The sequence below is a fragment of the Aedes albopictus genome, chromosome 1 (genome assembly GCF_035046485.1).
Source record: "Aedes albopictus strain Foshan chromosome 1, AalbF5, whole genome shotgun sequence".
In the NCBI taxonomy this organism is placed as follows: Eukaryota; Metazoa; Arthropoda; class Insecta; order Diptera; family Culicidae; genus Aedes; species Aedes albopictus.
The window spans coordinates 62,138,566-62,153,222 of NC_085136.1; the positions used below are offsets into that span (position 1 = coordinate 62,138,566).

General features: G+C 47.8%; 1 protein-coding gene across 1 annotated transcript; it reads left to right on the forward strand.

Annotated features, from left to right (window-relative positions):
* Nucleotides 1–1,980: 1,980 nt before the first annotated feature.
* LOC109401875 (uncharacterized) lies at nt 1,981–14,557 on the forward strand. Its single transcript, XM_019674471.3, has 4 exons — nt 1,981–3,501; nt 3,567–6,623; nt 6,685–6,983; nt 14,042–14,557. Exons 1-4 carry the CDS (start codon nt 2,137–2,139, stop codon nt 14,472–14,474), a joined length of 5,154 nt encoding a protein of 1,717 aa, XP_019530016.3. The 5' UTR covers nt 1,981–2,136; the 3' UTR covers nt 14,475–14,557.
* Nucleotides 14,558–14,657: the final 100 nt, after the last annotated feature.

Below are 14,657 nucleotides of genomic sequence, written 5' to 3' on the forward strand. Positions count from 1 at the left end.
AAAGACGAAATCTGTTTACATAACAACAAATATTATTGCATGTTTATTTTAACATCGGTTCAATTGATCCCATTAAACAAATTGTATTTGTATTGTTATCAATGGTAGTTTACTATTTACTAGATTCCTTTAATTTATTGGAAAACATTAGAAAAATCATTGTTTGTCTTTTTCTTGTCGAAACGTCCTCACTTGGCTAAAACCTGCTTTTCAGCTAGTTTTCTATAAGTACTTCCTCAGTTATTCATTGATAGCTTCCTCTGCCAACACGGCTTGACGTCTGTCAGTCGTTGAAGTTTTAGCGAATAACATTCGATAATCGAAACATCTACTGTACTCAAATTTAAAACGAAAACTATAAAAAAATATGTCAAGTGATTTTGTATTTGATTATACAAACATGATCCAAGCAACAATAATATATATCGTTATTTATTTGTTACGAATTGTTTTTAAGTGAAATTGAGAAATAAACCCTCTTTAATAAAAAGTCCATGAGAACTTTGCAGGCACTTTTGCAACTATATAAAAACAACTTAAATTAATTTTTACTGATAGTAACTTTAAATTATTATAGAACTATTGAAATACAATCGAATCAATTAGTCACTAATAAAGCTAATGTTCACTTATTGTACGAACTATATGGGCTTGATATCTATTGTAAAAAGTTACAATATATCTACTATGTGTTTTATGGTGAACAATAAAACCAGTCATATGTTAATAATATTTACCATGTAATGAATGGTAACTTTTTATCCGGGTACGGTAACAAATCGAAGGGACAAACGCAAAAGTCCTTCTCCGCATTGTAACCCTCATTGGTCTAGTCAACCGCCATCAGTAACAGCACGGTGCTACACGGTTATGAATATTTATTGGGTACCGGACTGGTCACCGAAAATTTGATCGTTTTCTTTGGTACATCGAGGTCTTGAAATTAGTCTATGGTGCTACTTCCTCGCCACCACACATCCACCCAAAGCTGAAACGAAGGAGATAGAATGCCAGACCACAGACCCTCAGGTCCGGCGACCTTGCCGGCGACATCGTCAGAAAAATCTTTTAATTCTTCACGACGCGCGCTGTAGTAAAAAGTACAACACTACAAAAAAAAACCTCGCTCATCGCATGCAGCGACGTTACAGCTGCTTGATGTCGCGCGTCCTGAAAGGTGAAATTACATATATAATTCTTAACTATAACAAAACAATTATAACTTTTATGTTTGCGCAAACATAACCATAATAAGGGGCCTCATGATAAATATTGCTTCCATTATACTTTGTATATTGGCACACATAAAACACAGACAAACAGACGTATCACTTGTAACAAAATGCGATAAAAATCATCGTCACGTAAGCATAATCGCCCAATGCTAATTATGCTGTAGTACGCAAACCCACTGAGTAGATGGCGGTAGTGAGCAAACGTCAAACAGGAGCAAAAACGATGCGAGCGCTATGAGCGAGCGATTTGCGAACTACGGAATATTTGAATAATCCGTTAAAAGGGAAACGATGGGAAATGAGTTTGTCTGTGGTAAAATTTTGTGGTAAAATTAAGCTAGTATGACACTCTTTGACCAATGCCAAATATTTGACCACTTTTGACAGTTAAATTTTGACCAAGGTGTACCTGGCAAACAAAAATATTTGTCACTCTCGAAAAACGAATAGGGACAAACTGAGCCAAACAACCTGCCAAAATTTATCTGTCAAAAGTGGTCAAATATTTGGCGTCTGGGCAAAGAGTGTAAATATTTAATAGCACCCTTATTAAACATTAAATTTAATTTTAAATTAAATATATATCATGAAATTTATATCAGTGTATGTAGAGTGGAGTTCATTTCCAAGCGTTAGAATTTGTGTTCATCCAAAATGAACAAAATGAAATGTGTTTGTTAAAACGTTAGCAAAAATCAAAATAAACAAGAGTAAACAAAAAATATCAAACACGAAAAGTCACGAAAAACCACAAACAAAAGCAAACAGTTTTTCTAGCCAAAAGTTTTGTGTCACATTCCGGATTAATTTAAGCTGTTTGTGTTCGGTTTTTAATGTTAACTGCGTTTGTAACATGTTAATCATCCGAGTGAAATTCATGTGCTAGTGTGTCCCGAATGAAATGAACGAATCCAGCAGTGCCAACGAATCGGCGGCGAGCACATCCCGTGGATTCCTGAACGCGACCAGCTACTCGCTGAACGACGACAGCGAACTGCTCGGCGATGAAAGTGTCCTGCAGCTACTGGATAAGCCATTCTCCCAGCTGGTCGATGGGATGCAGCTGCGGAAGAACGATAGGTATGCGGGGTTTGATAATAACGCCGGTGACAGTTGGATCTATCCGACGAACTACCCGGTCCGGAAGTACCAGTACTCGATCGTGCAGGCGGCTCTGTTTCGGAACACGCTGGTGGTGCTGCCGACGGGATTGGGGAAAACGTTTATCGCAGCGGTGGTGATGTATAATATTTATCGGTGGTATCCGACGGGGAAGGTGATATTCATGGCCCCGACCCGGCCGCTGGTCAACCAGCAGATTGAAGCATGCTATAAGGTGATGGGGATTCCGAAGGAGGACACGGCGGAGATGACGGGGAAGCAGCAGCGGAAGAATCGGACCGGGTTGTGGCAGAGCAAGCGGGTGTTCTACGTGACGCCGCAGGTGGTTCTGGCGGATATAAATTCGCCGGAGCAGAATTTTCCGACGGACGAGGTGAAGTTGGTGGTCGTGGATGAGGCTCACAAGGCGAAAGGTCGCTACGCCTACACGGAGGTGATCAAGGCGATCGCCGCGACTAACAGGAATTTCCGGGTGCTGGCATTGTCGGCGACTCCGGGTCGGACCCTGGAGGACGTGGCGGAAGTGGTCAGGAATCTCCTCATTTCGCACATCGAAGTTCGGTGGGAGAATTCCATCGACGTTTCGCCGTACAGTTTTAAGAAGAACATCCGAACGGTTTTGATTCCGTTGGGTCCGAAGCTTTCCCGGATAAGGGAGCAGTACATGGAGATTCTGGATCCGTACGTGCGGCGGTTGCAGGAGGAGAATGTGATTTCGGGGCACGCACGGTCTTTGAGCCGCGGTTGGTTGATCATGGAGCAAAAGCGGTTCCGGGAGGCCAATCTGATCCAACGGCATCCGAACTACTCGGCGATCAATTCGGACTTGATCACGTGTGTGAGCATGTACCACGCGTTGGAACTGCTGGTCCGGCATGGGATCCGGGCGTTCTTGAACTTCTTCGAGGACGAGAGCAATCGGACAGTGGAAAAGTACTTTGTGGCGAAGGATGCCCGGTTGAAGGCTTTCCTGGACGATCTGCGGGAGGAGTACGGGAGGAATCCGTTTGCGATATTGGCGGGGGCTGGTGGCGGAGAGGTCGGGGTGGGGCAGCCGCCGGCGAAGGTGGAGAAGGACGAGGGAATCGACTTTGGACATCCCAAGTTTGCTATCTTGGAGAGGCATTTGAAGTCGCACTTTCAGGTGAGTTCATTAACCATATCGCTGTACGCTACAGAGCAAGATTATGACGTTCCGCTTGATTTCAGAACAACCCGGACTCGAAGGTGATCATCTTCTGCGAGTACCGCGATTCGGTCGCGATGATTCACCGTCTTCTTTTGCGCAACCGTCCGCTGATCAAGCCGAAGTGCATCGTTGGCCAGGGCGGCACCGGTGGAGGTCTCCGAGCCGTTACGCAAAAAGAGCAGATCGCCGCCATGAAGGACTTCCGGTCGGGGGCGTGTAACACCCTGATCGCGACCTGCGTGGCCGAAGAGGGCATCGATGTGGGCGAGGTGGATCTGATCGTGTGCTTCGACATCACCAAGAATCCGACGCGGTTTGTGCAGCGGATCGGACGAACCGGGCGGCAACGCGTCGGAAGTGTGCTCATGTTGGTGACTGAGGGCAAAGAGCACGACACGCTGAAGGAAGTGCTGGCCTTGAAGGATAAGACCAATCAGAAGCTGTCTAGAAGTCGGGAGATTCTGACGATTTTGTACAGACAGTCGCCTCGGCTGATCCCCACCGAGTTTGACCCGAAGTGTGTGAAGACCTTTATTAAGATTCCGGAGGAGGCCGAAGAACCGGAGAGGAAAGTTAAGAAGGGCCGAAAGAGGAAGAACAATGAGAATCAGGGAGGGGATGCGGTGGGAGATGAGCAGCCGGAGACGAGGAAAAAGCGGAAGAAGGTTGAGGCACCGAGAGGGACCCAAGATGTACGGAACTTCTTTCGGAAGGTCGATACGGATCTTGACGCCACGGAGCGTGAAATCTTCGCAAGTCCGGAGAAGGATGTCTCGATCAATTCGGTGGATACGTCGCGAGGGAGTTTCCGTGTGCCGCAGGATGCATCGTTGAGGCTGGGGAAGACCGATCAGGAGCAGGAACTGGAGAAGATCATTAAGCCACTTCTGCGTCACAAAGCTAGGATTGACAGGGAGCAGTTTCTCCGGGATCGTAACGAGCTTTGTATTCAAGAAGAAAAGATTTCCAAGTCCATCCTTTGTACAAGTCCTCTGAAGAAACTCTTCCTGGAAGCAAACCTTGGATACCTGAAGGAGGCTATCGAGAAAAGTGAAGTTTTGCATGCAGTCGTTGGCGATGAAGAGGACGATGACCTAATTGTGTTGGATGATCGAGGTGACTGCCTCAAGTCGGAGATCAGGACCATCGAAAATCTTTTTGGTGGACGAACTCTGCTCAAGGATCGAGTCTCGGATATTGAAGACTACAGCGCAGCTATTAACCGGCTACGATCGCCGGAAAATAAAGGAAAAGTCGATCAACCGGAAATTTCGGAAGATCAGGTAACGCAGTTCAACGAGATCTTCGCCAGGTTCTCCACTCATTACCTCGAAACCAACGTTTCGCATCACCGCCTCAGCCCTGAACCTCCCAATTCTCCTCTGTATCCTGAAGTGCCATATGATCCCACCACTTCAAACCTCTTCGACTCGCAACTCTTCCTCCCACCGCTCCCAGAACCAGAAGAATCCCGCTACCAACCGAACCCGGCAGATCTTCCCGAACCGCCGCCACCTCCGGACGACGAAACCCCAGTGAACCGCCACAAAGCCAAGTCCCGAACCGCACACCTCATCAAGAGCGAGAACCCAGCGAGAACTCCCGCCGACTACAACAACAGTCCCCTGTTGAGGGCGTTCAACCGCTCGATCCAGAAAGCGAAGAACTCCGACTACGCCTCGCCGTTAACCAGCCGACCCAAGGCACTGAACTTCCGCATGGTGCTGGAATACTTCGGGTTGGACGATCTGGACCAGGTGTTCGAGGAACCGACGGAAAACCCGCCGCCTGCAGAACCCTCAGGACGGAAATTCCTAGATCGCTTGCAGACGGTTGCAGAAGACGAAGAACCTGCGGCGGTTGAGACTTCCCTGACGCAGCAGATCGCCGAGTTGAGCAAAAGTCTTTTCGACCCTAAAGACCTGGAGATGCAAGCGCAGGAGGCCGCCTTCCTGGCCGGGGACTTCGATCGTACGGTTGAAGGTTCTCCGGTGATCACTGCGAGCGAAGAAAATAGGGATCTTGCCAGGAAGGAGCTCGAAGCTCTTGAGGCGGACTTCCTGGACGCTGACTTCTCTGCCGCTGAGCGCGTCAAGAGTTCATCAACGAAAACTCAGATCCCGATCGAGGACTTTCTCCGGGAAAACTTCCCGGATGAGAAAACTCAGGCAGTGCCGTGTTCGGCCACTTCCGTCAGGAGCGTTCCCAGTAGTGACCTGTTTCCGCTGAGCGCGGCAAGCAGCCGGAAGAAGAAGGAGCTCGACCTGGACATCTCGGGTTGTTTGGAGGATCTGGTGGGCGACTCCGGCGGAAGCGAAGAAGTTGTCCCGAACTCGCAAGAACCTCCGCCAGCGCCACCACCACCGTCTAAAAGCCAAGCCCGGCAATCTCAGAAAAAGAATCTGGTTGTCGGCACCCTGGAGGATCTTCTGGCGGACAGCGATGACGACCTGTTCAAGAACAGCTGCCCATCGAAGAAATCCGCCGACAATTCGGACAGTACCGTTGACTACGATCTGAGGGACGCCCTCGCGAGTGCCACTTCCCAGAAAGAGAACATTCCGATCGGCCAGCTGCCTAGTACGCCCACCTCCCGGCGAAAATCGGACAGCAAACCTCAGGAATCGCCCCAGGTCGTGGAGCGATCGCCGTCTCTCCTACGCAAGAAGTTGAACTTCACGCGACTTCGGCTTAGCCGAACGAACAACACTGGAACGCTGGAAGTGAACTCGGCACCGGTGGTTCGAGCTCCGGACTCCTCCGCTTCCAACCACCACCAGTCACCGTTCTTCGCCTCCTGCCGGCCAGGAGGTGATCGAGAGGAGCAGGGCTCCCGTTCTAGCAGTTTCCGACAAGAACTGGAACGGAAGTTTGGATTCCAGCAACAGATTCAGCAGCAAGACGATCACTTGGAGGGATCTCAGCCCGAAATGTCAATGATCGTGCCCAGAAGCAAACGAAAAGCGTTCGTCGTTAGTTCCGAATCGGAGGGAGAGGGCGCTGGCGCCGGCCATGATCGGAAGCCGGTGGAAAGTGACGAAGACGACGACGGAGATGTCTTCCAGACGGCAAGATCGGTAAGTTGTGGACGCTCTGAGTCTCAAGTCCTCATGATCAACCCGCAAATCTTTCTTACAGAACGTGAAATCCTCGTCGGAGACGATGAGACCACCTCCGACAATCTTCCGACGACCGGAACGCCGAAAGACTCCTCCGAAGTGGCAGCAACCGAGCAAGCGACGGAAACGGAACCAGCGTCCGGACTTTTTCCTGAGTCAAGCTGCGGTGTCTGACGATGATGACGGTGATGAGGATGAAGAGGACGAAGCTGACGACGACGCATTGTCCCAGTTTGTGGACGATTCCATCATCCACCACGGACCGGTGGAGGAGGACGATCCGGATGCGATGCGGGCCAAGTACTTGCAGTCGGTTAGGTGAGTTGTTTTTCCTTAGATACCTCTACTAGAGTACTTCCTCTCGTTGACCTTACCGCTCTTGATCACGGACGCCATCGTCACTTGTTTCAGGTTCAACTTCAATGCTTAGAGAGCCAACCGTTAAGTCTTGGTACTGCTTTACCCAATACTATATCGTTGTACGATATCTCACGTATCGTAGCTAGCGATCCTTCTAATACCCGTCCTCTAAATCTTAACCTTTAGTTTCATAGAGCACCAGAGTGCTAATCAGCTTCGAAACCGAAGCGTTTCGGTCGTTGGACAATATTTCCCGTAATGATCATTCTACGCCGAGTTCGCTGACATGTGTGTTACGTCTAGTATTTGTCCCTGATATCCCTGGCAACAGGCCAAATTAGTACCGATTCCTCCTGAGTCCTGACCCATGAGTGAGCCGAATGTGTCCGTTTCTCAACCGAGTCAGCACCTTCCGATCTCATAAATTTTCCGCATCTTCCATTTTTATGTGTCGTTTTAAATCCTGTGGGCTGTGGAAGAAAGCTTCTCGGTCTGTCTGATCCAGCGGGTTGGACCACAGAGTGGATCCGAAGTTATCTCTTGATATGCTAGAACGTCGGCAGCCACATTGTCAGATATGCCTGCGTATTCAGGCACCCAGATAAAGGTTAGGTTCATGTATCCTCGATCAACCATGGATGTCCAGCCTTGCCATGCTCTAGGGTAAACAGACAATTTGCGGAGTCGGAGAATACCACGGTATAGAAACCGGTTAAGCCTCCTCAGACACTCCATAACCTATTTCCTCTTATGCTAATGAGCCATTGGTGGATAGGTGTGACCTATCTGCATACGAAGTTACTCGTCAGTCGATCCTAGAGAAGTCGGCATCCTAGGCCCATTGACGAGGCCTAGTGTCCTAGTGGCTAACAGTGGCAGGTTCGTCGACGTGAGATCGTGCCACTGGTTCGAGGCACGCTGGACAACCGGCGTTCCACCGGATAGGTGGTCTCTTTACCAAGAACGCGCAGACTTAGTAGTTGCAGGTCCTCCACTACCACCAGTGGTAGCCTTCCACACTCCACCACCAGAGAAGCTCCTAGTAAAGGCTTGAAAGTAGCCTGAGCAGATTCTAAACACCTCATTGTATCGAGGTTCTAGAGTTTTTAACACCGCGGCGCAACCTTTGCTCCACAATTCAGATCAGGAACACACATTTCCCTGGCTACTTCAGCCAATAATGTACCACGAGAAGCGTCCAATAAGGACCCGAAGGATGGTCAACTTGGCATTGAGTTTCTGCTTCGCTTGCTTGACCTGTTTGATGAAGGTAAGCTTATTCCTAAGTGGTCTCAGTGATCTTCGCGCTGGTACGCGCAATTTGACTTATTGACCCTACCGGTCAGCAGACGAAGGCCTGAGTGTCCTCTGCTGTTCGTAGGAGTCGTCTCCATTCGACTCGGTCCATGGCTGTTAATTAGGTACTCCGTTTTTCTGCAAATCTATCGTGAATCCGTTTTTCGTATAAATATGTTTTGATAGTTTCCCAACTCTCCCGTTCTTCACTTAATGTATACTGCTTTATGTATCCTCCATAATCTTAATCACCTTCACCTTAATCGTACAGTACTTTCTTTAACCACAGTGGCTCCTGACTACAGGCTTCAGCTAGAGCGACGAATTCAGCTTCGGTTGATGATAGTGCTTCAGAATCCTTCCTTCTTCTTTCGTTGGATATATCCTGGGTCCATAGGGATTGCTGACGGCTTGGCATTTCGAAAGGCCGATTTTCTACGCCTTCTGGTTCACCATGTAAAAGCCGCTGCTGAACTCGACATGCATTCCCAGGAACAATTTGAGATTTCCGAGTAGCGATATTTTGAACTTCTTCTCAATAAGGGCCACAATTTCTTGAATTTGTGTCTCGCTGCTACACGCGATTACCATGTCGTCTACAAAAACTGCGATGAACGTGTACCTCTTTTTCGTAATCCTCTGCCGTAGATGCGATCCATCCCATTCCCCGAAGTACTGCATCCAGCGTTTTATTCTAAACACGACCAGCATGCTTGAGGCCATACAAGCTTCTTCTCAATCGGCAAACTGTGTTGGAACTAGGTTGTTCGATTCCTGGAGGTACCTTCAGGTATATGGTTTCTTGCAACTCGCCGTACAAATAGGCCCTCTCAATGTCCTCCTGCTTGACAATCAGGTTCTCGTGAGAAGCAACAGTCAACAGGATCCGGAAGGTGGCTTGCTTCCCAACCGGAGAGAAAATTTCTTCATAGTCCATCCCATAGTTATAGCATGACGGTGGCGTCCGCCTCCTCGTGTTCAAACGACAATTCGACAGCAGATTCAAACTCCTCCTGAAGGTTACCATCAGTGACTCGTTCATCCTGAGCTACGACATCTGCTACAGGATCTTCCTGTAGGTGGCGACGTCTTGATTGGCCTGATGTCTTCTTGTATTGAACTCCACGAAGTCCGTATCTAAACTTACAAAAAGCTTCAGCGATTTCATGTCCGGGATCCTCCACGAATATCCAACCAACGTCATCTTCTGCGAAACAGGACTTTGCTTTTTCGGAGAGGCTTCAGCTCCAAAAACACGCCCGTATGAAATTTCACATGGAGTGACATAACGGATTTTGATGGAAGTACGTTGTGACGATAAACCGGCGTATTCATTGCTTCCTCCCAAAATCAGTTGTCTTATTTGGCATCAGCCAGCATGTATCTTATCATCTCGGACAGGTATCGGTTGTTTCGTTCAGCAACTCCATTGGACTTCGGCAAGTAACCTGTAGTGTGCTCTCTCTGTCTTGGATTCCGTTTTGCTTGTCAAACTTCTGCAGCTCTGTACTGACATATTCTCCACCATTATCCGATCGTATGGCTTTCGAACGCGACCTTTTTGCGTCTTCCCGAATGTTCTCCGGAATTTCCTATTTTCTCTTCAGAAAGTAGAGCACACAGAAACGACTGTGGTCATCGATCAGGGTCATAAAGTACTTGAAACCACCCAGTGAGTACGCATTCATGGGGCCGCAAACGTTGGTACTAGGTCCAACGTTGCCGTTGACTACTTCTGGGTGTTCTTCGGGAATGGCTCCGAGCTTTCTTTTCCTTGAGACACACTTTACAAATTTCGTCGGTTCCACAGTCACATGCTTGTATTCCGCTTGCCAAATTCTTGCTGATGATCAGTAGAATGACGGCTAATCCCGGTGTAGCAAACGCCTGCGCCAAGTTTGCTGGTAGCTCTCGGTTTGATTCTGTCCGGCAACCATCGCTCTTTCACCGTGGATCTTCAACCGGTACAGGCCTCCATGCATGACTGCTACACCTACTACTTCCGTCTTGGGCAAAATTTGGAAACCGCTTTTTCCTAATTGCACGTTTGCACCTTTTCCGATCAACTTATCCGCCGAGATAAGGTTCATTTCCAATCCAGGGGCGTAGAGAACATCGGACATGGCCTTAATGATCCGATTACCGTTGGAATCTTCACCGTTTAAACAACTCACTCTTCTCCAAACTTGACTTGAGGGCATTGAAAAAACTTATTCTTTCGCAGTACATATGAGATGTCACGCTGGAGTAAACAATCCACAGGCGTATTCTGAACGGCGTATGAGGTGAGACGTGTCGAATGAGGGGATAAAAGTCGACTCGGTCCCATTTGCATTAGTCGTCTCACATCAAGTGAAACGAAACCGTCCATCTCACCTCACACGGCGCGCAGAATACGCCTGCCAGTCAGTCTTTTTTCGATCAGTAGAATCCAGAACGAATGCGTACAGCTTGTCATGAGGCTAGTCATTACTAGTGCCAGGATTGTGTTTCGGTTTCGACTTCGAGTTCTTGTTCAAAGATTTGTCGAGATGGGTTGATATTTTGAAGGCTTGGCAATCTTTCTTCTTGTGCGCTTTCATTCTGAAAAAATGGCAGGTGATCTTCTTTGCTTTTACCTCGAACGCGGATTCATCCACGACAGCATCATTCTCTTGTTACTACCGGGCGTAGTCCAAAACTTTTCTCTTCGAAAAAGACAACTTCAGTTCAATCGTTCTTCAGAATCAGCAAGGCTGTCCGGATGCTTTCGTAAGATGCCGGAAGGCTTCGCTAAATAATTGCCTTGAAGTCTTGAAAACAATTCCTTCAGCTCGTACACATGTACTTCAAGATCTCCTCCTTCTGATAGCTTCTTATCGCAGACTTGACCGATGAGCGATACTCTTCAACACATTGTAGTCTTCAGATGCTGCTCCTTCAAGCGATTCCAGATTTTCTTCGCAGTCTGGACGTCTCGGATGAGTGGATGTTGTCGCGCTTTTCGACCAATAAAACAATTGTCACTGTCTTTGCGATGGGACGAACAACGACCTAACGGATTACTGAGCTCCATTCAGAAGAGTTAGTACGCTGGGACCGTCAGGGGGTTGGCTACGGATAACTCGAGAGAAGCCGTTCTGGTCTGCCTTCTCAATACTCCAGTAGACAAGGAAGTCTACGGCCTGCGACAAGAGAATAGAGAGAAGTCGCTATCATAAGATCGTCCACTTGCCATGTAAACCGACTAGCGACATCCTCCAGCGACATATCCAGTAACTGACGTAACCGCTCACCTCTTACGTCTACTTTATGTGATCCCCGTGATGAATGATGGGAGTTTAGCCGCACACAATCACTTAAAGTACAGGTAGCTGTCGGACGCCGTCCTCCTGCATACCTATGACGTTTCTTTCTAGTCTAACCTCGTCATTGATTGAACCACTTCAATGCGGTATATAACTCAATCGCTGCCAGTCCAACGCCGCAACCAGAGTTTCTTGGAAGGCCATGACGCAAGGATTGTACCTGTTCGTAAGAAGTTGGATCTCAGGTACCCTTGATCTCAACCCGTGTTCTTTCCAGTGCAGTGTGCGACAAGCGAGTATCCACTCCCAGTAAACGGTGCAATGCTAGCCATGGGTTCACTCTGCCCGATAACAGCAGCGCATTCGCTTCGGCGCTTCTTTCCTTTGAGACAAGATATCAGGCTTTACCAAGGGGTTGGTCACTCGGCACATTGTGCCCGGCACACATGCCGGCACATCTCGGCACACATGCCGGCACAATCCGGCACACATGGGCACAACATAGAAATCCAACTTTGCGGTATGGAATCAAACTGTCATTATACTTACGATTGCAAAAAATCCCTTCATACAGATTCTAGACAAGTGTTCTGGGTGGAATTTTGTCGGTAAACACCGACTAGACCAATAACATTCGCCAAAAATAGAAAGGATTATAATTAGCGCAAAAACATTCTAAGAAAATATTCCACTGGGCACATTCGGCACACCTCCGGCACGTTCGGCACACTTCGGCACACACTGAAAAACAACCGGCACAGTTTAGGCATATATTGGCACACGCTCAAAAATCACGGCACAAATGAAGTGTGCTGAATGACCAACCCCTTGGGCTTTACCTTCCTTTTCATGATCTTCATCTGTCGCTTTGATGCCCCTTTCTTTTAGGGCGAGATGTAATTGACTTCTTTGACCGGGTTTTCATCTGTCCGCTTTGGCGTCTCTCTCCTTTGAGACACGATATCAGGCGTTACCTTCCTTTTCACGATTCTCATCTGCCGCTTTGGCGTCTTCCTCTTTTTGGGCAAGAATTATTGACTTGTTTGACCGGATTTTCATCTACCGCTTTGGAGTCAGAATTGAAACCAGATATTAGGCGTTATCTTCCTTTTCATGAATTTCATCTGCCCCTTTGGCGTCTCCTTCTTTTGATGCGAGATATTATTGACTTTGACCGGTTTTTCATCTGTCGCTTTGGCGTCTCCCTACTTTGAGACAAGATATCAGGCGTTACCTTCATTTTCATTATTCTCACCTGTCGCTTTAGCGTTTCTCTCCTTTGAGGCGAAACATTGAATATCGCCTTCCTTGACCGGATTTTCATCAATCTTTTTAGCGTCTCCCTCCTTCGAGACGAGATATTAGGCGTTAGCTTCTTTTCATAATTCTGATCTGCCGCCTTGGCGTCTCCTTCTTTTAGGGCAAGCATTATTGACTTCTTTCACCGGTTTTTCATCTGTCGCTTTGGCGTCCCCCTCCTTTGAGACAAGATATAAGGCGTTACCTTCCTTTTCATGATTCTCATCTGCTGCTTTGGCGTCTCCCATTTTTGGGGCAAGAATTATAGACTTCTTTGACTCCTTTGAGACGATATATCAGGCGTTATCTTCCTTTTCATGAATTTCATACGCCACTTTGGCGTCTCTCTCTCTCTTTTGGGGCGAGATATTATTGACTTCTTTGACCGGGTTTTCATCTGTCGCTTTGACGTCTCTCTCCTTTGAGGCGAAACATTGGGTATCGTATTCCTTGACGGATTTTCATCTACTTCATTGGCGCCTCCCTCCTTTGAGACAAAATATTAGGCGTTACCTTCCTTTTCAGGATTTTTATCAGCCGCTTTGGCGTCTCCCTCTTTTAGGGCAAGAATTATTGACTTCTTTGATCGATTTTTCATCCACCGCTTTGGCGTCCCCCTCCTTTGAGACAAGATATCAGCTTTAGCGTTTCCCTCCTATGATATAACATATTATTGCCTGCCTCAGCTGGATTTTCAACCGCAACAGCGTTTCGTTTGAACTAGGGAAGTGGAACCATCTCGGCAGGGGTCCTATTTTGGGCACTCTTCTGCTATAACTCAGCCAATCCTGAACCAATTGACACAATTTTTGGAACGCGATGTGATACGTATTTATAGTATCTAGTCGTGTACAAAATTTTAAGTCAATTGGTTTGGAATTGACTAAGTTATAGCGAAGAGTGCCCAAGCCATTCCGCTGCCCAAGTGGTTCGCTACTCTAGTTGTGTTATACCTAATTTTGGTTACCAGGAAGCAGTTCCATTACTTACCCCAGCTATTAAGCAACTATCAGAATTACCAATTGTTTCAGCGCAATGGAGTTCCTGCGAAGCAAACAAATTGACTGGTTACACAACTTCCAATAGCATTTTATTTACACTTACCACCAATTTTACCTCTTTCTCTTCTTCCAGGAGTCCCATCCGCCGACCGGGAGGTTTCAAAATCCCCGCCGCCCCGTCCCGGTTCGTCAACACGTTGGACATCTACTCGCAACCGCCGGATCGCCATCACCATCAACAATCGATGTACGAGATGAATTCCTTCCTGGTGTCCGAAGGGGAAGAAGACCTCGAAGGATCGGAAGAGGAGGAAGACGAGCACGAATTCCCGTTGTCACAATCCCGCAGCCGCAGCACCCCGGAGGAACTGGACGAACTGGAACAGGCCGAAGCCATTCTGCGGGAACGGCGTCGGGCCCGGCGACTGCAGAAGCACCTACCCAAAGCCAAACGACGGCGGAGGAAAATCATGGATGGAGGTGGTGACGGATCCAGCAGTTCCGACGACGAAGGCGAAGAACTGAGGGCATTCCGGCGGGAGATTCACTCGATGCCGTCCGATTAGAACTAGCGCTGGAAGACTTGTGTGAGTACAAAATTGTGCTGTGAGATTGTGTTATGCTGGGAAAGAGATGTTTTAAAAACGAAGACAGTTTTGGTAATCTGTTGATTTGGATGACATTCCGACGTTTCGGCTGCCGAAAGTATTTCGCCTTCGCCAGGGTGTTCTTTGCCTCTATTTCTCTGT

What these genes read in the sequence shown, in the direction of transcription:
- LOC109401875 (XM_019674471.3), top strand. Translation starts at nt 2,137, where the DNA reads ATGAACGAATCCAGCAGTGCCAACGAATCGGCGGCGAGCACATCCCGT. An exon ending in ATTTGAAGTCGCACTTTCAG is followed by an intron (nt 3,502 to 3,566) that starts GTGAGTTCATTA and finishes GCTTGATTTCAG; the next exon opens with AACAACCCGGACTCGAAGGT. An exon ending in AAGTACTTGCAGTCGGTTAG is followed by an intron (nt 6,984 to 14,041) that starts GTGAGTTGTTTT and finishes CTCTTCTTCCAG; the next exon opens with GAGTCCCATCCGCCGACCGG.